This window comes from Halichoerus grypus, chromosome 2 (genome assembly GCF_964656455.1).
Source record: "Halichoerus grypus chromosome 2, mHalGry1.hap1.1, whole genome shotgun sequence".
NCBI classification, from domain to species: Eukaryota; Metazoa; Chordata; class Mammalia; order Carnivora; family Phocidae; genus Halichoerus; species Halichoerus grypus.
The window spans coordinates 126208642-126234259 of record NC_135713.1 but is presented as its reverse complement, the minus strand read 5'-3'; the positions used below and the strand labels follow the sequence as shown (position 1 = coordinate 126234259).

At 50.6% G+C, this 25618-nt stretch overlaps 1 protein-coding gene across 1 annotated transcript; it reads left to right on the top strand.

Moving 5' to 3' along the window:
- The first annotated feature begins 730 nt into the window (after positions 1 to 730).
- On the top strand, positions 731 to 25618 carry SLC22A5 (solute carrier family 22 member 5). The gene is made up of 10 exons (XM_036106424.2): positions 731 to 1271; positions 8166 to 8269; positions 14353 to 14507; positions 15454 to 15625; positions 16832 to 16958; positions 18870 to 18970; positions 20650 to 20864; positions 22329 to 22511; positions 23753 to 23888; positions 24218 to 25618. The coding sequence occupies exons 1-10, from the start codon at positions 879 to 881 to the stop codon at positions 24303 to 24305; spliced, it is 1674 nt and encodes a 557-aa protein (XP_035962317.2). The 5' UTR covers positions 731 to 878; the 3' UTR covers positions 24306 to 25618.

Genomic DNA, 25618 nt, shown 5'->3' with positions numbered 1-25618 from the left:
TACCAACTATTGAGTTAACTGTGCAGAAATGCATAATCTGAGGGAAACATTTAATCCTAGACTGGAATCGACAATATTCTTGAAGTTAAATTTTTACATTTGTTTTAACAAGTTAAAGGCCAACAAAGGGGATTTGTCGCAGACCAAAGTATGGAAAGCGCATTTGGATTAGAATTAAAAAATCAATGCTCCCAGCTTCTCCATTGGGGTAGTTAACGGTTCCGGTTTCAAAATAATCCCTGCCACTCTCACAAGGATGGGTGGTGTCGAGGGCAGCTAATTGGCAGGGAGACTCTGAGCCAGTCACAGTCTCTCAGTAAAAAGTTGGCGGGGGGGGGGGGTGGGGGGACGGTATTTTTAATACTTGAGCCTCGCACCCCGCTCTTCCACACGTCCCCTCCCCTGGCTCCGCGCTGGGCCAGCGACCTTGGTCTCAGACGCCGGGGCTCCGAGTCTCGCTGCCTTCCTTAGCCGAGCCAGGGCTACCTGGGCTGCAAGCTGGAGGCTGGGGTCGCCGAGGATCGTCCAGAGCCGGCCAGATCCCCCGCCAGCTGCCCCGCGCGAGCCCCAGGTGCGCGCGGCGGCCCGGCGCCCTCCCCGCCGTCACGCACAGCCCCAGCCCCGCCCCCCCGTCCGCGCTGCACAGCCCAGTCCCAGAGCCCGCCCCGGCCTTGAGCTCTATGTAAGGCCGGTCGCTGGGGCGGCGGGAGCTCGCGAGCCTGCTCTAAAGATCTTTCGGCGGGTCCTGCGTTCGGTCGCGAGGCGAGGGCCCGGCGCGCACGCGCACGCGCACGCGCACACCCTGCCTCTGCCCCCGCCCCCGCGCGGCGCCGCGTCCTTCGACCCCGGGCGGCGCGCCGCGGGCCGCTGCAGGCGGCATGCGGGACTACGACGAGGTGACCACGTTCCTGGGCGAGTGGGGGCCCTTCCAGCGCCTCATCTTCTTCCTGCTCAGCGCCAGCATCATCCCCAACGGCTTCAATGGAATGTCAGTCGTGTTCCTGGCCGCCACCCCGGAGCACCGCTGCCGGGTGCCGGACACGGCGAACCTGAGCGGCGCGTGGCGCAACCACAGTATCCCGCTGCGGCTGCAGGACGGCCGCGAGGTGCCTCACAGCTGCCGGCGCTACCGGCTCGCGGCGATCGCCAACTTCTCGGCGCTCGGGCTGGAGCCGGGGCGCGATGTGGACCTGGAGCAGCTGGAGCAGGAGGGCTGCGTGGACGGCTGGGAGTTCAGCCGGGACATCTACCTGTCCACCATCGTGACCGAGGTGGGTGTCAGTCCCCGCGCCGAGGCCGGGGACCGGAACGTGGGGAGGACCTTCGCACTCCACCCCACAAGGTGCACGCTGGATGCTGCCCCTCTCTCCCCCAACACACTACACACCTCCGAGTGGGCGTCCTGCAGGCACCACTTTGCGTAGTGACTTCTAACCAGACCGTGCCCCTCATAGCACGGGTGTCCTGCTGGCCACCTTGAAGAGGGAGTCAAAAAGGCCGTCGTGGCCCCTGGTAGCTACTCTACGACTCTGAATAGTCAGACTTTCTAGATGGAGGTGGGAGTGTTGAATGGAGCAGAGCCAGAGCTTGGGCCACCGGGCTGTCAGTTTTTCCTCTAGTCTCTTGGCATCTGTTCAGAGAGGGAAACACTCCTCTTCTTTCCTGAAGAACTTTTAAAGCTAAAGGAAGCATGTGTATAAAATTGTCACGGGCTCCCTTCTCCAGTTACTCTTTCCTCACCCACCCTCACCCCAAAATGGCAATCTGGTCATACCCTATCAGGAATTGTTTACCTTTTGCTTATGGTTAATCATCAGAATTTTAGGGCCCATGCATCTGAAGAGCCATTCAGGGTGACTTGTTGGCCTGGGATGTTTTAGAGTATTCGAAGGCAGTGTCGTTGGTCAGATTTACTTAAAGCATACAACTTTTTTCACAGGAATTGTGTGTGGGGGGTGGGAACTTCTCATTTCGCAACCCCTTGCATTTTCCTTTTTGGGTGGCTTTGTCTGTCCCCTGGTGACCCTGCAGCCATTGGAGCTACATGTATGACTTATACATGTGCTTTGCATCTTACTCAGATGCTGGAACTCTCACTCTCTGGAGTCTCAGCAGAAATGAGCTAGCAGAACAGTGAAAAGAGTCCTCTACAGGCACCAGTTTCTTGGAGTTCAGGATCAGAGATTCACGGATTGGGAAAGCTTCCTGGAGGTGGCAGCCTGTCTGAGTCTGGGGTGTTTAGCTCTTCAGATGCAAAGACGGGAGCAGCAGGCAACAACCTAGAAGGAGGGAAGGGGCTAACAGGTAGGGCACACAGGTCCTGGTATGGCATCAAACCCTCCTGGAGACAGGGGTCCTGAGGCCCCTCTTATGTTTCTTCTGGGGGCGTCACCCTTCAGGAGAATCTCATCACTGCTCCGAGACTCGTGTGTGTGTGTGCGCGCGCGTGCGCACACACACGTGCATGCACACGTGCTCTCTCTCTGTGTGTTTGGACTAGCATGTGTCCCACACATACATGTGGTAGGAGTGTGATATGAGTCCCACTGGGATCTTTCAGCTGGTGACATCATTCCTGTGTCCTTAGGCATTGTTTTGCCTCACAAGCAAGTCTGTCACACTCCTGGAAGCCAGTGAGAGTTGTGGAAACAGAGACTGTCCCTCAGGTTGCTGGCAGAGGCCACCAAGGAGAAGTCATACTTCATGACACAGGAGTCCCTGCAAATTCTGCTTCCAGCTGCCCATGGAAGGGGAAGACCGTGAAGTCAGAAGAAGCTCATGGCGTCTTTTTGGGTTTTACCCTGACTTCTAGGTTCCCTTGGCTTACCCTAGTCATTTGCTCTTGCTTCACTGCCCCCGTCCTGTCTTGGGCTGAGGCTGGTGGTGGCACTGATGAGCTCCCAGAGGTCGGCTCTAATGGAAGGGTCCTTGAGCAGTGACGACGTTGCTGCTAATGTCAGTGTTTCCTTTTTTGTATTTAGCCTATTTATTTAGCTGTCTTAGCAGTTTCGTAAGAGCTGTGTGCCCTTTTACCTACTTATAGATTGTCAGCCTTTGCAGGGAGGCGAGGTTAATACATTACTTAGGCTTTTGTTTTGGGATGCCGGAATGCCTAACTCTTTAGCTCGAGGCTGCTTGTTCCTCCCAGGTGAATGGTCACCGTTGGAAGTTACTGCATTAACATTCTGATTTTCTTTCAACCCGGACCTGGCCCGCTGACCACTGCAGCTAGTCCTGTGTCTGCTGAATGTTTCAAGCCTGCCTTCTGCTCCGGATCATAAATAGAGGTGTTTATAAGTACATTGGTATTGAATTCTTTGTTTTTCAACAGAAGATGAAAACTATAGGTCTCCTGTTTGATTTTTTTTTTTTCTTTGTTGAAGTATGTACGTGTAGTACTAAACTTTGTGGTAGTTTTACGTCTTGGCATCTCCCTGACATCATGCCGGATACAGACGGGGGTACCTAGGGAAATTTTTGTTGAATGTATTAATGAGCAATTTAAGAAATGTTGTCTAAAGTTTGAGAGCTAAAGAAGGAAAGGACAGTTTAATTCATAGAAAAGAAACTTGGGGCTGGTCAAAAAGCATCGACTGAAATATTTGAAAGAAAACGTAACCACCCAGCCCACAAACTGTGCCTTGCCCCTATATGGATCTGCAACAAGGTGTTGGGATTGGCAGAGAGGAGGTCACACTATGAGGTGAAAGCGAATGTTTTGGGAATAGTTTGGTGGTCCCCGTGCTTCTAGGCTGGCCTCTTCCCCAGCCCCTCATTCATGCCTGGAGTACTAGAGAATCAGCCATCCCACCTGGCTCCAATCCCTGAATGCTTCTTGGCCCAGGACTGTCCCCTCCTCTGAAACCTGGGTGATTTCTCAGGCTGCCTGGGCTGCCTGGTTTTAGGTGTCTCCCTAGCCCAGCTTGCAGCCAGAAAGATTCTTTTAAAAACTTATAGCTCTTCTGGCACCCATGAGTTGGGGTCCCTTCATCTAAGACCTGGCAGTTGTCTGTGTCCCTTGCTTCTCTCCTTTCTATCCTTCTCTGAAGCCTCCTCCCCCAGCCCGTAGCAATATTCTTACTCACTCCTTGTCCTGGAAAGCCTCTTTCTCTGGACTGTCTTTTCTGTCAGTCTTCTCTCATGTACAGATAATCTTGGAAGATAGGAGAGCTCCCACTGTGATTTCAAGCCCTCATGAAGGAACGTGGGAGGCAGGGCTGGGCTGACTTCTTGTGGAAAGACCTGGAGCTTGTGCCTCACTGTTAAGTCTTTGCTGACTGTCTCGCTTAAGGGAAACGCAGACCCTTAAGGCCTTGCCTTCGGAGCTCATGGCAAGCCAGAGAAATCACTTGCGGGGTCCCTGAGGCCCCTGTGCACACACGGTCATAGCAGACACATCTGGCCATGAATGGTCTAGCTAGCTGAGAACCAACGCCCTGGGTCAAGGTTCTTAGAGCTGACACAGGGAAGAGGGTGAAGGAGCAAAAAAATTAACAAATAAATAAAATCTATCCTAGAGATTGAAGTTCAGGGTTCGTCTGTGTTTTGAGCAGCCAAGCCTAAGGTCCAAGCCCAAAGGATACTATAGTATTGAAAGTTAACAGCCCTTTTATTCATCTCTTCCCTCACTCACCTATGTACCAAACAGCCTCTCCTCTGCAGGGCTCTGCCAGGCATTCTAGAGGATATAGCAGCAAATTCTTTGTCTCCTTGCCCTGACCACCTTGGGGCAAGGATCTGCCATTAACTGCAGCAGCGGGCAGGACAAAATGTGGGTAGGAAGACATGGTATTCAGTCACAGCTGGTGCTTATCAGGGTGTTCGACCATCGATGCGGTCAGGCCAGGTACATCTCCGGGAAGAGCTTCTGCCCTATGGGCACAGACCCTATCTTTTTTCCTTCCAGCCGGTTCACAAGGAAGAACATTTAGTCCCAGGGAACTACATCATCTCTCTCTATCTCATAACTGAGAAGCAGCTCTAATTAGATAGCGTGTACAAGAGACACAATTCTCTCTCTTCTTAAAAATGTTAACAGTTTTATTGAGGTGTAACTGACATAAAATAAATGGCACAGAAGTGAAGTGTACAATTTGAAAAGCTTTGAGAGAGAGAGAGAGAGAGAGAGTTCCATGAAATCATCACCACTAGAGAGGCACATTTCTGACCAGGAAGGATGGCAAGTAGAGGTCCCTTGCCAGAGTGGCTCCTAGATTTTTTTCAGGTTGTGCCCACTCTCAAAGCTCACCCAGCTGAGGGGTCACAATGCTGGACTCATGACTTGAATCCTAAACCCATATATTTAGTTCTAACTCTGAGACTTGTTATCATCAGCCAGTACAGCCCATGCCACATAGTGAGTGGAAGCATCAGTGAGCTGGTCTGTAGCTGCTTTAGTCCTGTCTGGGGAGCCAGGAGCTCAGTGGAGGAACACTAGATTCCTTTGCCTGTGCAGCATCCTTGGGTGCATAGCTTGGACTCCATGGGCTTCTCATCCTACCCCAAATCCTGGCCCCACCGCAATCCATTTGGTGGTTGACAGTAAGTGAGTGTCTTGGCTGGGTAGGATGGTCTGTGCCTGCACTCATGTTCATTTTTTGAGACCTGTTATCTCTCCTGGCCCTACCCACAGGCTCCCTGTGGCCAGTGGGAATGAAGCGTTAACTCACGTTGCTTTTGGAGGTCCCCAAACCAGGTCCTGAGGATTGTTAAGAATCACCAGTGGTGAGGGCGCCTGAGTGGCTCCGTTGGTTAAGTGTCCGACTCTTGATTTCTACTGAGGTCATGATCTCAGGGTCATGAGATCAAGCCCCACGTTGGGCTCTACACTGGGCGTGGAGCCTGCTTAAGTTTCACTCCTTCCCTCTCCCTTTGCCCCTCCCTTTCAAAAACAAACAGACAAACAAACAAAAAAACCAATTGTCAGTGGTGGATAGAGAGCCCAGTTACTCCAGAGAGTTACATGTTTGCCCAGACTAAGGACAGGCTGGACCCAGTGGCGGGATTGAGGCTGCCAGCCCTGGAGAGAGGCTCTGGAACCTACCCCAAGATGAGCATGACAGAGACCTTGTCTGCTGCAGAGCATAGTCGGTCCCGGTTTCGGGTAGCACCTGGCCTTGTCAGCCCAGAATTCCCTACCAGCCTGTACTGGGGGACCTGACGTCAGGGGAGGGGACTGTAGAAGCCCCTGTGGGTTTGTAGTCCAGCTGAGCTACATGAGTCCCCAGCCCTCGTGAGAGTCCCGATGAGAAGCAGCTACTGACCCTTTCTTCAGTTTTTCATCTCTGTTGCTGCAAAAATTAATGCATGCTGGCTGGAAGTGGATCTCCTCATGGTAGCAGTGGTAGCTGTAATCTGGCCCCGAAAGTTCTGCCTAACCCTCTACCTAACACCAGAGGCCGATACCCCATCACCATGGCCCCCAGCTCTGACTCCCTGGCCACTCCCATCCTGACTTTATTTATTTATTTATTTATTTGACAGAGAGGGAACACAAGCAGGGGGGAGGGGCAGAGGGAGAAGCAGGCTCCCCACTGAGCAGGGAGCCCGATACGGGGCTCCATCCCAGGACCCTGGGATCATGACCTGAGCTGGAGGCAGACACTTAACCCACTGAGCCACCCAGGCGCCCATCCCATCCTGACTCCAGCAGCCATGTCTGTATGGGGGCTGCCCTAGGAGCACTCACCCTTCTAGAAGGGAGTTGGTGTCTTCTTGCTAGCACCACCGAGGCTGCGGGGGGGGGGGCGGGGGCGGCTGTAGCCTGAGTACTCAGGCATTGGTGCTCCAATATTCTTGCCTCCTGCTAATCTGAACTTTCTCTAGATTTGAGTTTGAGATCTCTACCTCTTCCTTGTGGAGATTCTCAGCCCATCCAAGGTTTATTCCAGAGTGAAGAGCCAGCTATGTGGCTAAGTGATCCTTACCGTTAGCTGCAGGGGTTCTTGATGTCCACCCTGGGGACTGCTTCCCACCCCTCTGAGGTGCCCGCAGGCTCTGTGCGCACACCGCCCAGCAGGGAAGCAGATTTGTTTTTCTGTCACTGGCCTGGAAGAAATGCTTTCTTGGAAGCCACACATTCCCCCTGCCTCTGTGACTGGGGAGCCAGTAGGCTCCACAGAGTTTAGGCCAGCAGCCTGGCACCAGGCAGGCCAGGGTCTGAACTCTCTGGAGGGCAGCCTTCTTCGTGATTACTGAGCACCATCTCTCTGTTCTGGGAAACATTTTTCTGGGAACCACCAAGCTTCTTGTTTTGGCTTTTCTTCCCTTTTTTGGCTCCTTGTTAGGCTGGGGCGACCCAGCATCTGAATGTTCAGCTGCTTCCCCCTGCCTGCAGACCTCTTTTCATGAGAATTGCACATTGAGAGCTGGAAACTCGAGCAGTGCAGCCTGTTCCATACCCACATCCCTGTTTTATACTTGGGGAAAAAGGCAAAATGGGGGGGGAAATCTTGTCTGACGTTGGATAACCAGTTAACAGTGGAGTAGAAGCTAAACCCAGTTTCTTGACTCCAGCTCAGAGCTCTTGGCTGTAACTGGGCCTAGTGTTGTGGTCACAGCATCAGTGATCCCAGCTGTAAATGTCACCTGAGTGTCCCACGGCTCATCGGCTCAGAGTGGGGGCCCAAACAGAACCGCAAGAACAGATCCAGATGGTGCGTCCCAGGCCCTCTGGCCTCAGTCCCTTGCTGGATGCCTGGACTCTTAGAGTCCCAGAGCCCTGCTCTAGAACCATTCCTGTGCCATTCCTGTCAATGGCCTGAAGCCCACTGAAAGGGTACCCTGCCCCGTCCACAGCCCTGGGCTCCCCCTGGATTCTTAGAAGCAACCATGAAAGGCCTCACCTTCTCTCTTCCTGGATTGACAGATGGGCACTGTCCTTGCTCTCTACCTATCCTCCCTTCTCCAATTGGTAGCAAAACAATGGAGCTGAGAGCTATGAAAATCAGGATGGGAGGGCGCCGACTCTCCCTGTGAGGGGGGGAGCTCTCTGCTTTGCTGTCCACACAAGCCTTTGCCTGCCTGCATGAGCGCACGTACCCATGCGATAATATAAACAGAGCCTGCAGGGATATAGGATATTCTCATTTAATTTTCCAAGAGGCCATAAATTTAAAACATTTAACAAAAGAAGTGAGTGATACGTCTCTTTGCTCCCCTTACAGTGGAACCTGGTGTGTGAGGACGACTGGAAGGCCCCACTCACGGTCTCCTTTTTTTTCGTGGGTGTGCTGGTGGGCTCCTTCGTTTCGGGGCAGCTCTCGGACAGGTAAGGTGGGTGTCTCTCTGCTGCAGCTGCAGGGGACCACAGCACCAAGCACGGAGCACGTATGTGCCTGACTCTTGGCTTCAGATGGTAGTGCTCTCTCAGCACGGGGCCTTGTGTTTTAGAAGAAGAGGAAGCGGTGTCTATAGTGTAGATTCCATACCAAGTAAAGAGCCAACAACCTTTTCTCCCTCATTCTTGCTGAGCAGAACAACCTGAGCTAAGTGTATCCATCATCCAGTTGACCAGGAAATATATCATGATTCACTTCTTGTACCAGCCTGTTGGCCTTCCCTAGGTGACTCTTCCATGGGAGAGGTAGACACCACACACACACAGATGAACTTTGTTGACGATCTTAAGGCATCCCGTGAATGGCCACCTCTGTATTCCCCAAACCGTCATTCTCTCTGCATGATGAGAGGAGATCTTACTGGCCAGTAGTAGTGTAATGGGCAGAACTCTTGTGTTCACAGGGCTGATGCCCCTTAGCTTATAGCTTGTAGCACCTACTTGACAGCAAGCAGGACATGTACTGTTTTGACTTATAAGCAGGTTATTTATATAATTCCAAGGCTTTTAACTCAAGTTCCTTTCATGGCTTAAGGAATTCATCTACTCTTGAAATTATATGCAAAATTTTAGAGATTGTATATGAATATTTTTTTTCTGGAGAAAGGTCCATAGTTTCCGTGAAGTTCTCAGAGGGGTCCATTATGTGGTATCTTCCTACCCCAGGGCTCCAGGGTCTGTTGGAGAAGCCCACGGTGAGAAGAGTAGCCTTCACCAAGGTCCTTGGCCGTACTGGATCACCCAGTGGAGTCCCAGCATCCTCCTAGCTGGTTGGGGTCTAATAGAGAAGTTCAGGATGAGAATGTCATCCTACTTTAAGAACAAACTTATATTATCCCGGAGCACAAACTCAGGTGATGTCCTGGCATGTTTATCTCTATAGATTATTGTCTTTACCTGAGAATCCATTCCTCATGAGAAATATATGCATTTCTCACTAGATTTGTGTTTCCCAACTATCATCTAGCCATTAGAAAAGTGAAAAATTCTTGCAGTCACCAGTGAGCATTTAAGAGTCAAGTAGGCCATGACCACTGATTGACAGTTCTAGACAAGCCTGAGCCACGTGCCCTTTCAGGGGAAAGACCTTTGCTTCCCGAGATCCTTAATCTAGCAGCAAGCATCAATTGATTACTTATATTTATCTCACAAACATATAGCACCTAATATATGCCAGCCACCCTCAATAAGCACTGTACAAATTTAAAAGAAAGAAAAACAAATAATCCCATCATAGCCCTATGAAGTAGGAAGTATTATTACTCTCATTTTACAGGTGGGGAGAATGAAACCCAGAGGAGTTAAATGACTTGCACAGTCCCAAAGCCAGCAAGTGGCAGAGGTAGGATTTAGGCCCAAAGAGTCTTGACCCTCTGTTCTCGGGCCATGCCCTCCTAGAACTTGCCTTCTAGCAAGGCAGAATGTATTAAACAACTAATTGAGGGGTATACTTGTCCTTCATGGTGTATGCAATACAGAGAAGAAGTACAGGATGCTAAGAGAGGGTCTGATGGAGGAGGCCCAGAGAAGCCGCCCTGAGAAGGTGAAGTATGTGCTGGGAGTGGAAAGAGGAATAGAAATCAGCCAACAATAAAGGGGTAGAGAGAGGAAGAAGCACTGTGGGCAAAAAAAGCTGTACTTAAGTAAGCCTCAACTCAAGAAGAGGCAGCTCACTTTAGAAACTGGAAAAAAGTCCTCTGGGGTGGAGGTGTGGAGAGTGATAGAGACGAAGCGGGTGAGGCAGGTGGAGGCCCAAGCAGAAGAGCAGGCCAGGCTTAGCTGATGATACGTAGGAGTTTGTGGTTTAGTCACAGAGCAGTGGGGAGCTCTTGAGAGTTTTATAAAGCAGGAGTACAGCGTAATCAGATTTATATTTTTTTAATGATTATCTGATAACTTTGCAGAGAAAGGATTGAAAGGGAGAAAGAGGGGTTGTGGAGAGACCAATTAAGAGGCTGTCACAATAATTTATGTGGGAAATGATGATGGTTTGGACTAGGCTGACAGTGGTAGAAATGGAGAAGAGAGGTAGGAGATCCAACCAACAGGACTTGGCTGTGGGTTGGATGTGGGAAGTGAGGAGAAATTTTGGGCCTATACAGCGGAGCTGATGACGATGCCCTTCTCTAAGACAAGGAACTCTGGAAGAAGATCATGTTTGTAGGAGAAAATGCAGAGCTCAGTTTAAATGTACTGAATTTGGGGTGACTATGAGAGTCCTAAATGGATGAAGTGAGCCTGCAGTTGGATGTGTGGCCCTGGTGTTCCATGAAAGGTGTGGGCTGGAGAAATACATTTGGGAATTGTCAGCTCCATAGGACCCTCAACAAAGCATCCGGAGCGTGGAAGAGATTGCCCAGAGCAAGTGTAGAATGAGAAGAGGGGCTGCCCAGGATGGAGCTTTGAGACCTTCCAGGTGGGCTGCTGGGAGCTCCCTGTCACAGGGTTGAGTGGCAGCTGAAAGAGGAATTTCCTTGATGTGAAAATCAAGGAGGAGGTGCCCCAAGTTCAAAGTTGAAACTCAGTGCATTTTTCTGGGTCACCTCTGTCATGGGTTAAGCAGAACTTCGTGGGCTAGCCTGAGAACCTGATTACCATGAACACGGTGATTGCCTGAGGAAAGTGTTTCATTTCCACAGATCTGATCCCAGGGAAACACTAGAAGCAAAATTAATGAGTATGTTGAGGACCACCTTAGTCTTCTGAAGGACAAGTACAGTGTTTTACAAACCCTCTAGAAATCTCATCAGCAGACTTCTTTTAAGTAGGGCATCTAAGTCAAGTAAATGAAGTAGCTAAAAGTGTGGCTGTTCTGGCTGAGGCCCTCCCTTCAGCTCCCAGCATCACCCCACAAGCTTGGCGACACCCCCCTGGAAGGCACCGGGCTCCGTGGGATGGACAATTCCTGATCTCATTACTTCTAAGTAAGCTGGCTGAAAAACCTAGGCCAAACAAATGACCTCAGCAGTAGATTCATACCTCAGCTTGTCTGGGATATCCACAGTCACTTTTCGTTTAGGGCAAAGATCAATAAGCCTGAAATTCAAGAGCGGTGAAAATAATCCTGGGCGGTCACCACATTTTATCTGACCTTACTGAATTGCCGTTTTGTGCATGAATTACAAGAGGGGCACAGCCCTGGGAAGAGGTAGACTGGTACTGTTTTTGTAAGCACATGTGTGGTTGACATTTTGTTGACAAACTTTAAAAGTGAGCATTTCTGAGCCCAACCCCAGACTGGGTTGCTAAGGACTGGTGCTATGTAAGGATTCACTGGGTCTTTCTCTTCCTTACCATCCGTCCCAGGGAGCCCGTGGGAAGGGAAGGCATGGGGAGCGGTCACGCCTGTCTCCCCTGTAGGAAGGGACCTTCCCTTGGCTGGCGTGTTGGGTGCGCTTGTTATAGAATAATGCAGGGAAACTTGGTCTCCTTCTAGACAGAGTTGCTCGGCCTTGTCACTGTTGACATTTTGAGCCAGAGAATTCTGTGTTGCGGGACGCTATCCTGGACATTTTAGGATGTTTAGAACATCTCCAGCCTCTACCTACTAGATGCTAGTAGCGCCAAAAACACACGAAAAACCTGTTTCAGGGGAGAGAAGCACCAGACTCTTTAACGTGGCAACAAGGCCTTCTGCAGCTTGGTCCCCACCCAACCCCTGCGGTCTCATGTTGAACAGCTGACGCCAGTGACGCCGGCTGCTATCTGCGCATGTCTTCATGCCCCCTCCAGCCGCGCTTGTGTGTGCTCTTCCCGGCATTCCCCAACCACTCCTGTGACCTTCCTTGACCATGAAGGCTAACTCAGGGTCCCCGGTTTATATTACCCTGCTTCCTTGTGCCTTTTCTTCATAGCACCTGTCAGAAATTGGTAAATAAGAGGTGTTATCATAGGTAATGTTGGTCCCCTCCGCTATACAGCGAATATCATCAAAAGCTTTGTCCCTATCGCCTACTCCCCCTCCTCAATAATAACTTCTTCTTTGGGTCTTATCTCAGTGTCTGGCCATCAGGGAGACCTCCCCTGAATGCCCACGTCCCCAGCCCCTACTCCCAGGCCAGGGTAGGTTCCTTGGTCGTGTCTCTTGTGAACCTGGGCACTGGTCCTTCAGTGTGCTTGTGTCAGTGTGTGATTGCCCGTTCAGTAGTCTGGTGGCTTGATGACAATATGATTCCTGTCTTACCACCTGTAGGCTCTAAGCCCCTTGTGGGTAGAAACAAGAGTTTTGGTCTGTGTTTTATAATTCACCTGTATCCCTAGTGCCTAGTATATAACTGAGGTTCAAATATACACTCCTTGAGTGAAAATGGGTGTCAGCCAGCCCTGGCCACAGTAAGGCGGAACCTGCTAGGTTGAATGAAGTACATTGACTTGTTTCTCCCTATGACACTATCTTTAAAACAGATGAAACCCACAAAAAAAACCAACATTTGTTTTTTTTAAAGATTTGTATTTATTTCTTTGACAGAGAGAGATATAGCGAGAGAGGGAACACAGTATGGGGAGTGGGAGAGGGAGAAGCAGGCTTCCCGCCGAGCAGGGAGCCCGATGCGGGGCTCGATCCCAGGACCCTAGGATCATGACCTGAGCCAAAGGCAGACGCTTAACGACTGAGCCACCCAGGTGCCCCAAAAACCAACATTTAAAAAAAATTTTTTTTAGGGGCGCCTGGGTGGCTCAGTCGTTAAGCGTCTGCCTTCGGCTCAGGTCATGATCCTAGGGTCCTGGGATCGAGCCCCGCCTCGGGCTCCCTGCTCCTCGGGAAGCCTGCTTTCCCTCTCCCACTCCCCCTGCTTGTGTTCCCTCTCTTGCTGTGTCTCTCTGTCAAATAAATAAAATCTTTAAAAAAATAAAAAAATAAAAACATTTTTTTTAATGAACACATATAGAAAACCACACAGTACAAATGTGTGGGTTGATGAATTATTCCAGGGAAATAACCTTGTAACTACCACCAAGTCAAGAAATAGAACCTTGCTGGCCACCAAGGAGCCCTGTGCACATGTCCCATCCCAGGTACCAGAGCCTTCCCTGCCCCCCCCCCATAATTACCCACCAGCCTGGCTGTTACAGTAATCACTTGTGGGGTTTTTGCAGCTTTATTATCCAGATGTGTATCCTTAAACACAAGTTTAGTCTTGCCCACTTAAAAATTTTTGATAAGTTTTTGTGGGATTGATGAAGGGATTCTTCCTCCATCCTTTTCTTTGCCAGACACTTTTTATCTTTTGCACCCAGGGCTGTTCCACTGCAGAATTTCCCAGGCTGGATTTTGCTGATTGCATACTCATGGTGCAGTTCAGTATCTTCCTCCTTTCTCTTTGTTTCCTGCAAATTGGTGGCTGGATCTGGAGACTTCATCAGATCCAGGCTCATACCCCTTAGCAAGACTAGGAATCATGTTAATTCAGTTGTCTCTTCAAGAAAAGACTGTTAGCAGTCACTGAAACATAATGCCCCAACCTGATGCCCATTTACTGAGGAATATAAAATGTTGATATTCTGATTTTATCACTTCTTTTTCATTTAATAGTTGGAATACTTTTATAAAATGATATTTTCCCTCATCCATTATTAGTTCCTGTTCAGATACTTTACATAGGAATTTCAGGACAAGTGTTTCTTTCCCTCTATTTACCAGTCTTCATTTAAAATGACTTGTTTCTCTATCATCCTCCAAAATAAACCAGTTCTTTAAAAAAAAAAGAAAACCATTATGAATGTATGGATTTAAGTATAGTGAATGCATTTCGATGCCTTGCAATCATTATCGTAATTCTGGCACTATCATGAGGGCATCCTAGTGCCTGGGCTGCACACTGATCCTGGGGATGGCAGGGTCGGGGGGCGAGTAACAGGCCCAGTACTGGGGACGGGGACTGTCCGTGCCATGTGCCCTGGCAGCATCGTCCATGACTCCTCCCTGGATGGCTCTGGGGAAAATCCCTCTTGGTGGGGCCCATTTCTGCCACCTTCTCCCAGCTGGATCTCTGTCACTCTCTTTTCCTTCCCAGGTTTGGTCGGAAGAACGTGCTCTTTGTGACCATGGGCATGCAGACGGGCTTCAGCTTTCTGCAGGTCTTCTCGAAGAACTTTGAGATGTTTACTGTGCTGTTTGTCCTTGTGGGCATGGGCCAGATCTCCAACTACGTGGCAGCATTTGTCCTGGGTATGGCCAACAAGTTGGAGTTGAGTACTTGATCCTGTGTTTCACCGTCACCCCACCATCCACTCTCTAGAGACGGCTGTGGTGTCCCTCAAGGGGAAGTGGTCGTTAGCAACACCAACCAGGGCTGTGTGGTGAACCCAGTTTGCCCAGCCTTGAGTCCCCAGGAGCACAACAGCCCGAGTTCCAGATCTTTTCTGGTCCCCTTAGTATTCAATAGCCATTTTACTAGAATTCACCCAAGATCATCAATGAAAAAACAGGACCTTCCCAGGGCTGAGGTTGCTAAGGAAAGATAAAGACATGATATGAGGAACAGGGACCACGAATGGCAGGCTCGTCAAGGAAGAAAGCTGCCTCTTCTGCAAAGCATTGTGTTCTCTGAAACTGGCGAGAATGAATTGATACGAATGGACTTGAGTCTCAAGACCTTAAGAGTTTTAATTCCGAGTACACACTGTGGGGCTTTGGCTTATTCTCACTCAACAGTCACCAGTCTCACTGTTTGGAGGAATCTCACTCTAGCTTATTGGTCTTTGGGTTCCTTGGGTTGTATGTTGAAAGGACTGTTTCTTTCTCTTCACATCCAATAGAATAATCTTTTTAAAAGAATATTTCCTTGAGCCCGCATGTGTGTCCTTCATGATGACTTCCCCTTTCATAAATTCTTCCTCACGTGAGGATTACACTTGGAGGCCTCACATGGCATCTTTAGCATATGGCTTGGGGAAGTGATGAAATTTGCAAGGCGGAACCGTCCCTGGGAAGCCTAAGCGGTCCCAGGGGGCACCCCCAGCAGGTGTTCAGCCTGCCGCAGGTTCAGAATCCCATCCCTCCCTAGGGCGGGGCTGCTCCCTTTCCTTTATGTTGAGAATCATACAAGAGGAGATGAGTGAGGAAATGACCTAAACGAAAGGACTAACATGGCTCCTCCCTTGTTTTCGAACAGGAACAGAAATTCTTGGCAAGCCAGTTCGTATTCTATTCTCCACGTTAGGAGTGTGCATATTTTACGCGTTCGGCTACATGCTGCTGCCGCTGTTTGCTTACTTCATCCGAGACTGGCGGATGCTGCTGCTGGCGCTCACGGCGCCCGGGGTGCTGTGTGTGGCCCTCTGGTGGTGAGTGTCGCCTGCGCCCAGCCGTGCCCAGCCGCGCCTACCAGCAGGTGTCTTCTGTTTGGCCTTCACTAGGGGGGCAGCAGCAAGCCACAGAGCCGTACCCGGGCTTCCAGAGCCTGGAAGTAGAAATTCTTTGTAAGTCATTTCGGAACGCTTTCTCCACACTCAGAAGAGCCGAAAAGAAAACAGCACGAAATCCCCAGACGTCAGCAGACTTGTTCTCAGGCCTGTGCTGGGCCGATCGACGTGCAGGGAGAGGAAGAGGTAGCAGCTGAGAGCTGATGGGGTCTAGCCTGACCTTCAGGAAGCTATGGGACTGACAAGACAGCTTAGGCCCCGGTTGTGTGTTCCTGAGGCCCCAGGCCACAGGTGCTGAGAGAAGAGAGAGAGCACTGGAAGTGAGAGTCCTCTGGGTAGCTTCACAGAGGAAGCCAGGCTCCACATGGGCCTCCAAGATAGAGGAGTTAGGCAGGCAGAGAGGAGGCCTTCCTTACCAAGAGAGGGAACACAGCAGAAGGGCTGAGGTGGGAATCACACCTTGCAGGTGGGGTTGTTGAAATCACAGCTCCCCTCAGAGCTGAGAGCATTTCAGAGCATAATGGCAGAGGACACAGAGCACAGCATGGGTCCTGGTCATGACCAAAGGGCAGGGGCCGTCGAGTGAGGTAGAAAATAAAGATCCACAAAGTCTCTAAGTCCCAGGGGCTTTGATAAACATATGTAGGGGGTCTGACAAGTCACTTGGGTGGATCCGGGATCGGGAGTGAGGAAAAACTACAGGCTAAGAGGCCAGTGCAGAAGCTTCTGTGGATGCTGGGGCCAAGCAGGAGAGTACAGCGGGGCAAGAGAATGGGCTGGCCTGCACCCACCGCAGAAGCCAGGCGTCAGGAGCCCAGCTTGTGCCTGTCTCTTCAGAGCCCAGCAGGTGGCACCACCGCTCTTCAGAAATGGAGGTGGCCAGCCTGAAGAGGAATCCCAACCTGGTGTGCAGGCCCCTCTAAATTTTGTGCACTCCAGGGTACTCAGAAACTCACACGTTGGATCATTAGTGGGTATGGTGTGAACCATCTCTTTGTTTGGTCTGGAAACACCAGACATTCCCCAAACCCATGTTTGGTTCTAAAACCCCATTTCCCACCTCCACATAGGCTACACCTGGTCTGTTGGGCGGGATGGTCTCAGTGAGATAGCTCCTTGTACTTCCAGGTTCATCCCTGAGTCCCCCCGATGGCTCATCTCTCAGGGACGACTTAAAGAGGCAGAGGTGATCATCCGCAACGCTGCCAAAATGAACGGGATTGTTGCACCCTCAACTATCTTCGAGTCAAGTGAGGTAAGCACTGCAAGGGAGCTGGTGGGAGGGTCTCAGTGACCATGATTTTAGGACAGCACCATGCAGGAGCCCAGCCCTCTCCCTGCCCGAGCCCCAGCTGCCCCCGAGCAGGCCCTGTTAAAATTCACAAGTTGGGAAGAAGGCACCAACTGTCTAAATCTCTTTCACCTTTCCCGTGGGTTTTAAGTTGTCATACTTTATGTAATTCTTTTTTTTTTTTTTTAAGATTTTATTTATTTGAGAGAGAAAGAACAAGAGACAGAGAGCATGAGAGGGAGGAGGGTCAGAGGGAGGAGCAGACTCCCTGCCGAGCAGGGAGCCCGATGCGGGACTCGATCCCGGGACTCCAGGATCATGACCTGAGCCGAAGGCAGTCGCTTAACCAACTGAGCCACCCAGGTGCCCTATGTAATTCTTTTCTAGGCAATCTTATTATAGTTTAACAATTAATTTGAATAACACTCTTTCTGAGTAATAGGCCTTTCGTGAAGTTGGCATTGTGGGAAATCACTGTTTCTTATGTCTTATGTAGTTTCTCATCTTAAAGAAATATAGTACGTAAAATATGAAGCAGAAATAGATTTGGAGTTAGAAATGTTCAGTCTCCTTCCACTCACCAATCGTTAATCGTTGCATATGCTCTTGGAGCCAGGTCCTTCTTGATATCTGCCCCTTCCCCCACCCCACGCCTCTTGCAAACCCTGTTCTCATGCACCATGAGTAATTTCCTGGCTCTGCCTGATTCCTGGGTCTTGCTTCTCCTTCCTGTTCCCTCTCCCTCCACCCTCTACAGGAGGCAGTTTTCCTTAGTCTCCTGACTACCACAGGAGGTTAGAAGTTGTAATTGCTGGCTGATGGGCCTTTGGAATGTGTCTCTGATCTGATGGGAAGACAAGGGACCGGCTGTGAGAACGGCCACCAGCCGTCATACTGAAGTATGTGTGCAGAAGGAACATGAGAGATGCTTGGGACTCGGGATGCAGACCCAGGGCTTAGGAGAGGGAGCCCAGTTACTAGAGGCATCAGAGAAGCTGTGGCTTGGGCCCTGCTGGCCTCACAGTTAAGTGCTGGCTCGGCAACAGCTCCCACTCAGCATGTCCTGGAAGGGGCTTTAAAGCACAGACATCAGGGTGAGGAGGAGGTAGCAGGGAGGGCTTTTAAGTGTGGTGGCCTTGGTGGCTTTTCAGTGGGGGGTCAGTCTGGGTGAACCCAGAACCCCACTGGCGTCTTTGAGGAAATGAGGCTATTTCAGGGGCTCCATTAAGTCAAAAGTTGACCTCCTGTTGAACTGCTAACTCGAGAAAAACAAACTCCAAAGCTGGGTTTGCTTAAGAAAGCAACATCAGTGTGTTTAGACGTGTGGTTTATTAATGTTCTTGGCTGTGCCAAATTTCATAGGAAGTTACTCTGGGTGAAGCTGAGGTCAATTTTCCTGTTTTTCTATCTGAAATTTTTTTCCTTGGAAGTAGACCAGTAACTACATGGTATGAGGACTCAAAACATTAATTCTTTTAAAATATCAGATCAATAAACTACACAGCCAGTTTCTCTCTCTGACCCAGAGGGCAGGGAGCCAGCCTTGGGAAGGAATGCTCAGAGGCCTCCCTGGAATGTGGACACTGATGGAAGCTGGAGGTGGGGCCGAGAGGGAGCTGTTGGCTTGGGCCTCCACCTTGGCTGCCTCCCCTGAGGGACTGGTCACCTACTTTTCCTCCTTATTCTCGTTCACTAATGGGTCATTGACATGTCCTGGGGAAGCCTTCCGCAGCTCAAGATACACTCACCGTACTTTTCTTTTCAAGAAAGAAACAAAACACTCGCCAACTCGGAGACGCAGGGTTTCGGGTATATTATTGGATCCCCGAGTCTCCAGCCTCTCCCTCCCATGCCCTTGTCATATCGTTCGTGCAGCTGCAAGACCTGAGTTCTGAGAAGCAGCCGTCCCACAGCATTCTGGATCTGCTTCGAACCCGGAATATCCGAATGGTCACCATCATGTCCATAATTCTGTGGTGCGTAAGTGAGACCTACCTGAAGCTTCCAGACAAAGCATCTGGCAGTGGCTGCCAGGCCTCTCCTTTGCAGATGTGTCTCAGACCAAAACTGAGAGCCTGTGTCATCAAAAAGTAGAAAGGATCTTCCTTGCAGTGAAAGAAGTGGGCATATCATAATCTGAGCTAGTTGGAATCTCAGAAAAGGAGTATGAAATCTGTTGGATTTGGGGGAAGCTATGGAGTCTTTGGGGAATCCTTCCAGGTCCTGAGGCAGATCCTTGGTCACTGTGGGCCCTAGTTTGTTTCTGTCCCCTGTTCCTCAGACAGTGACTGAAGAAGACAGGGAGGCCTTTAAGAAGGATCTAAGTGAAGCCATTATGTCCTTTCCATTACAGAGACTGCTAAGTACTGTCTGGAAATGTGGAAGCAGGACATCCTCCCTCTGGGATGTTCACAGACTGTCCTGGAGGCAGGGCCATGGCCTAGATGTCCTCCTCAGGCTCCTTCTAATGAGGCATTTTGCCAAGTGTGTCAGGAGGACGCTTGTGAGTTACCAGAGAGAGGGGACAGAGCCTAGTGCCTCAGTAGCATTTGCTCAGTGGCCAGACCCTTGGGATTCTACGAGAATACCTGAGCCTGCTGGGTGACAAAAGCAGACTTCATCTCCGAGTCCTTATTACTAGAGTCATCCAGCTTTGGGGCAGCCAGCTCTTTGGCTCACCGCGGGGTACTGTGAGTCACCCATTTCCAAGGAATGGCCCAGGATCCCTCGGGGCAGTGCACCACCCTTGCGTTGCCCTCAGACAGGACCAGCATTCAGCCTGCACCACGGACTGGCAAGCCTGCAATGAGTCACCTGTTCTGTGGTTCACCCAGGTGCTCCTCCAGCTCTGGATTCCCCAGGGACTCCTGGACATTCCCTTTCCCCTGATGGTACCAGCTGTGGTTTCAATGTGCAGATGAACTCAAAGCCTTCTAATCCATAAAGGTCTGGTTTGCCAAAGAGGGCTGGTCATCAGCAGAGAGAATGCCTGCTAGGGACAGGGTCCAGGCCTGGGACGCCGGGAAGCATGCAGATGAGAGATGACATGTCCCCACCATTGGGAGCCCCTCCTTTTCTTCACGAGTACAGTGGGGTTGGGGTCCGCCGCCTCTGTCCAGCCTCCTCCTGGCTGGTTGCCACAGACCGAAGGTCTGCTGGGGGGTCTTTCTTCAAATGTTTGACCTAATTATTGTTCCTTATTTTATCCTATGCCTCCAGTCCTGTCACACTCCACTCGATACCGGCCTCTGCGCTCATTCCCTCCCTCCTTCTGCAGTTGCTGGATTTGGGGAGGGTCAGAGGGTAGGGAAGTAGCTTTTGTAGGTGCTTCAGTTAGGGTTTTTAAAGCCAAAAGGCAGGTTGGAGGCTGTTACTGGGCTTGCGGGGTGGTTTTCAACAAAGTAAATCTGTCTGAACTATATAAGCCTTTTTGCTGGGACACTGTGTTGGGAATGCTCTGATATTGCTCTGGCTCAGAGTTAACATGGGGTTGGGAGGAAATTCTCTTTTGTCCCAAGAAGACTCGGGGTTAAATCTGCTCTCCTCCTGGTAAGGATAGTTTTGAATTTCCTGCAGTAATTGTATTTTAAAAGTTGTTCCAGTTGGGAGGCACGGGGCTGCCGCTTCTCCAGCTTCTCCCTGTGCTCTCTTTCAGGATGACCATATCAGTGGGCTATTTCGGGCTCTCCCTCGACACTCCGAACTTGCACGGGGACGTCTACGTGAACTGCTTCCTTTTGGCAGTGGTTGAGGTCCCTGCGTACGTGCTGGCCTGGTTGCTGCTACAGCACCTGCCCCGGCGCTATTCCATGGCCACGGCCCTCTTCCTGGGCGGCAGCGTTCTCCTCTCCGTGCAGCTGGTGCCCCCAGGTAGGCACGCTGTGCATCTGCGGCCTGGGGCTTTCGCGAGCCCCTCATCCTCTACCAGGCCGTCTCCCCCAATTCATAAAGAAAATAAAATCATGCTATGACAGCTCACTTGCATATCTGCATCCTTCACCCCCCCAAAAAAAATAAATAAAATAATCAAGAGAAAGTGTCTCCTGGGACCAGACACAGGTCATGGCCAGGGCTTTGGGGGAGTGGTGAGAGCAACCATATAGGGCTGGTGGCTAATGTTACTCTCTGCCCAAGTTAATGAGTGTGTACGTGTTTTTCTCTGCAGGGTAAGGGGGAAGAAAGAGAGCCAAAGCCATGGCATTTTAACCTGGCCCTACTTTAGTCATGTATATATTCAGCGAGTAGCTCCAGAGTGCCTCTCTGGGCTAGGCACTGTGCTTGGGGCATGAAGTAATGATGCAGAAGTAAACAAGTCGGGCAGAACCCCAGGCCCTCCTGGAGCTCACACTCTAGTTGAGAAGACAACAGACAAGTAAATAAAATGCTTAATATGGTGCAGACTGGGTCACCTTTTATCATACCAGTAAAGGAAGTTTATATAGAGCGGTCACGGACAGTGGCCCTGAAGAGGGGGCAGCGGAGCAGAAACATAGATGAAATAAGGGGGAAAGCCACGAAAGGTCTCCAAGTAGAACGTTTCAGGCCGAAGAAACAGCAGAAGCAGAGAGCCTGAGGAGGGCATACCTCTGGCGTGTCCGAGGAGGAAGAGGGAGTGGGAAGAGATGAAGGAAGGGAGAAGGGAGGGGCCGGGAACAGCATGGTTCTCACAGGCCACAGATGGATGGGAGGTGGCCCTTTTCCACAATTCATAGGACAGCGGGTGGACCCTCCTATTCCATCATGGTACCCAGAGCTGTCGTATACATGGGTTTGGGGGTGATCGTGTGTGGGCCCCTGAGCCTGGCAGCACTGTGCCTGGGAACAGCCCCCACTGCAGCCTGGCAGGGGAGTCCATCAGGGTACACACAGAGAGGTTCACCCCAGAGCAGGGCAGCTCAGAGGATCGTTCCTGGGGATCTGCTGGCCTATGACTTGTTGAGGTCTGAGTAGAGGGAAACTCCCATTCATCCACAGGTCCTTCATTAATTCCACAGTGCATGCAGAGTGCAGTTCTGGGGTGCCACCCGACCCCTTGACAGGCATGTCTTTAATGACTTGGGGCCTGGAGCAGCTTTACTTGGGCTGTTGAGGGCTCACCTTGGTGGTCTGTAGGCTGAGGAGAAGGACGTGTCCTCACATAGCTGCGGGTCCCAGTCTCCTCTCAGTAATCAACTTGGAGGGACATCTTGGCTACAGCCACTTATCCCACAGTAGGACATCAGAGAAACTGTCCCCCACATCCCAGAAAGGAGAAAGTATGTTTGCTTTGGGCACCCCCTGGTAGCAGTGTAGCATGAGTTGGTGCCTTCTACTCTCTTCCCTTTTCCTCTCCAGGTTTGTATTACTTGGCCACCGTCCTGGTGATTTTGGGCAAGTTTGGAGTCACTGCTGCCTTTTCCATGGTGTATGTGTACACGGCCGAGCTGTACCCCACCGTGGTGAGAAACATGGGCGTGGGGGTCAGCTCCACCGCGTCCCGCCTGGGCAGCATCCTGTCTCCCTACTTCGTTTACCTTGGTGAGTGTTGGGGGCTGAGGGCACATAGGAGGGTGGGGCGCAAGCACTGAAGGCCCTTACTGTGAGCCATGGGGGCCCGTTACCAGCAAAGCTGGCACCCACAGCAAACGGGACCCGTCCGGGACCAAATCTGTGCCTGGAGAGGCACGTGTCCAGGCACACTGTGGAGGACGCACTCACTTGGACGTGGAACACAACTTACAGACCAGCTGGAAATCGATGAGATAAGCAAGCAGAGAGTTGTGTTTCTGTTTTAGCCATCCCAGGCCTTCCATCAGAGGATTTGGTTTCTTTATCCTAAGAAACTGCATGGTGGTATCGGGAGCCCATGTACTTAATTGGAGAAATATCTTCTTGGAATCAGAGTATAAAAGGAACACGGAGGGAAAGATGGCCATTCAAGAGGTCTGATGGGCTGAGGATTATTGTCATTTGGAGCACTTTGGTTTTATACTGTGTATAAATCTACCTTGTGCCCTTTTTTTTTTGAAGATTTTATTTATTTATTTATTTATTTATTAGAGAGCGAGAGAGGGCAAGAGTGCAAAGCAGGGGGAGTGGCAGGCAGAGGGAGAGGGAGAAGCAGACTCCCTGCTGAGCAGGGAACCCGATGCGGGGCTCGATCCCAGGACCCTGGGATCATGACCTGAGCCGAAGGCAGACGCTTAACAGACTGAGCCACCCAAGCGCCCCTGCCTTGTGCCATTTTTATTCTTACTTGAAATTGTTTCCTTGTGGCAGCTGCTGTTCCTGGCACGTCCCTCGCCAGCACATCTTTGGCGTGGGCTGGCAGCCACCTTGAGAGTACCCAGAGTGTGTTGTGAACATATTACATGGATCTGACAAGCAGAAACACCATATCTGGCCTAAAGGCAAATTGAGCAGGTTGTGACCCAGCTGGAGAGGTGGAGGAGTTATTCCTGTCCCTGGATGAGAACCTTGAGTTCCGTGGAAACCCAGCATTGGGAAATAGGAATAGTAATCACGGCTCAGCCCCATCCGCCCCGGTCTGCACCCCTTCCCTGCACCGTGAGGCGCTGCCTGACCTCTGGGCACCTCTGTGCCAGGTCTGTTCTGAGACCTGTCCTGGTGCCAGAGTCCAGTCTGGCAGCTCGGACTGTGGGAGACGCCAAGGCCTAGGAGGCACGCGGTCTCTTTAGAGTCCTGGGAGCACGGAGGGAGGGAGGGAGACCAAGTCTGACTGCATCCCTGGTGGGGTGGTTCTGTCTACTTTGCCATAGGTGCCTACGACCGCTTCCTGCCCTACATTCTCATGGGGAGTCTGACCATCCTGACAGCCATTCTTACCTTGTTCCTCCCAGAGAGCTTCAGCACTCCCCTCCCGGACACCATTGACCAGATGCTAAGGGTCAAAGGGTAAGGTCGCTCTGGGTCGCAGTGTTGACGCCCGGGGTCCGGGCCTGGCTGAGGATTCCCCACAAACTCACAGACATCGGTCAGGAATGGCAAGGTGCTTACAGACTGTCCCGTCTGGTCTGACACAGGCCACCGTGTCAGGGTGAACCTCACAACCACTACACCTGCTCTCGGGTGGGAGAGACCAGGAGAAGCCTTTCAGAATCTGCTCCAAGATGTTTTTTCCCCTTAGTGAGATAACCTCAGGTCTGGGTTTTGTTTGTCTGTTTAGAGACTGGTAGACATCTTTAAAGATTTGTTACTAACATTGGTTTTGCTTGTTTTTATAGAATAAAATACAGGCAAACTCCAGGTCACACAAGGATGTTAAAAGACGATGAAGAAAGCTCCACAGTCCTTAAAAGCACAGCCTTATAACACAACCTCCAGTGGGTGAGGTGAGGAGGGAAGACTGTCCTGTCAAGAAGCACTTGTGTAGACACTGAGTCCTTCAGCGGGGGTGGGGAGGGGGGATCTCTGCTGTTCATTATGTTGCCCCGTGTCTGACTTGCTCCTGGCCGGACAGCCGGACTCGGGCCGCCTGTACCCCTGGCACACAGCCTTCCCTCCAGACCGACAACTTGAGATACACCCTGACGTACGGACTTGGTGGACGGTGGATGGGCGCTTCCTAAGAAGTTAACTGTTCACCAGGACCTGTGGTGCCTGGAAGAATAGGAGAGGCACCTGCTAAACTTACATGTTAATTTCAGACCTCCTGAGAAGACTGGGGGTCTCAGCTCCCACCTAACCTCCTGTTTCCCTCTCATGGTGCACTTTAGAGGAAAAGACAGAATCGCACAGGGAATTTGATTTCTCACCCTTTCTTAGTCACAGGGCACATTAACTGGGATTGTTGCTTCCCCAGGCAGGAGAGCACAGATCTGCGGAAACCTAAAGGTAATTACTGTGGAGGGAACTGAGCAGGTTCAGAACAAGGGCAAGTGCATTGATTTGTGAGCTCTTGGACCACTCAGTGTGACTACTGGGTAGACTTGTTTACATCTGATCCAAGCACTGGGCTTGTTCAGGCCCATACAGATGCATCACCAAGTCTCCTCTTCTCGTTTTCCACCGTGGTATAAATCCCATCGTCTAGCTACTGTGGTTTCTGATGTATGGCTCGAAGGAAGTCTGTCAGTGAGAAAGGGAGACAAGCAAACTCATCTCTTCTCTCAAAACTATAACGTAGAATTTATTGTGTTTTGTTTGTTTGTTTGTTATGTCTTTTTCTGCTTAAGTTATTTGCCCTTCAGAATAGATTTAGGAAGGGCTGGGTCCCAGCCTCCTGGTCTGTGTCTTTGTGTTTTTGTGTTTTTCAACCCAGGATCCCTCTGGCGAAGGTGTGCAGTTGCTGTTCGTGCAAGGCCTTATCAGCCTTAGCCGCTAGCACCTTCTCTGAGTGCCAACAATGCCGTCATTGTCTGTGCTTCTTTTGTGATACCTAATCATGGGGAAAAATTACAGAGAAGAAAGTCAAATTGTGTTCACAGTCTTTCAGCGCTGCTCACTTCAGTCGCGTCACGTTGGGAGATATTTTGTGTTCGGTGTAACTGTCTTTTATGATTATGTTACCATGGTACTCCTAAAGCATATGCCTCACCAGGATAAAAACCGTATTTTGTGAAAGCTCCTGAAGTGCCTTGGGAAATGAAGATGTTTTAATAAATAAAATGATTTTTTAAATAATA

Coding starts and splice junctions, on each gene's coding strand:
- SLC22A5 (XM_036106424.2), top strand. CDS start 879: ATGCGGGACTACGACGAGGTGACCACGTTCCTGGGCGAGTGGGGGCCC. Junction 8,270..14,352: donor TCGGGGCAGCTCTCGGACAG/GTAAGGTGGGTG, acceptor TTTCCTTCCCAG/GTTTGGTCGGAAGAACGTGC. Junction 14,508..15,453: donor CGTGGCAGCATTTGTCCTGG/GTATGGCCAACA, acceptor GTTTTCGAACAG/GAACAGAAATTCTTGGCAAG.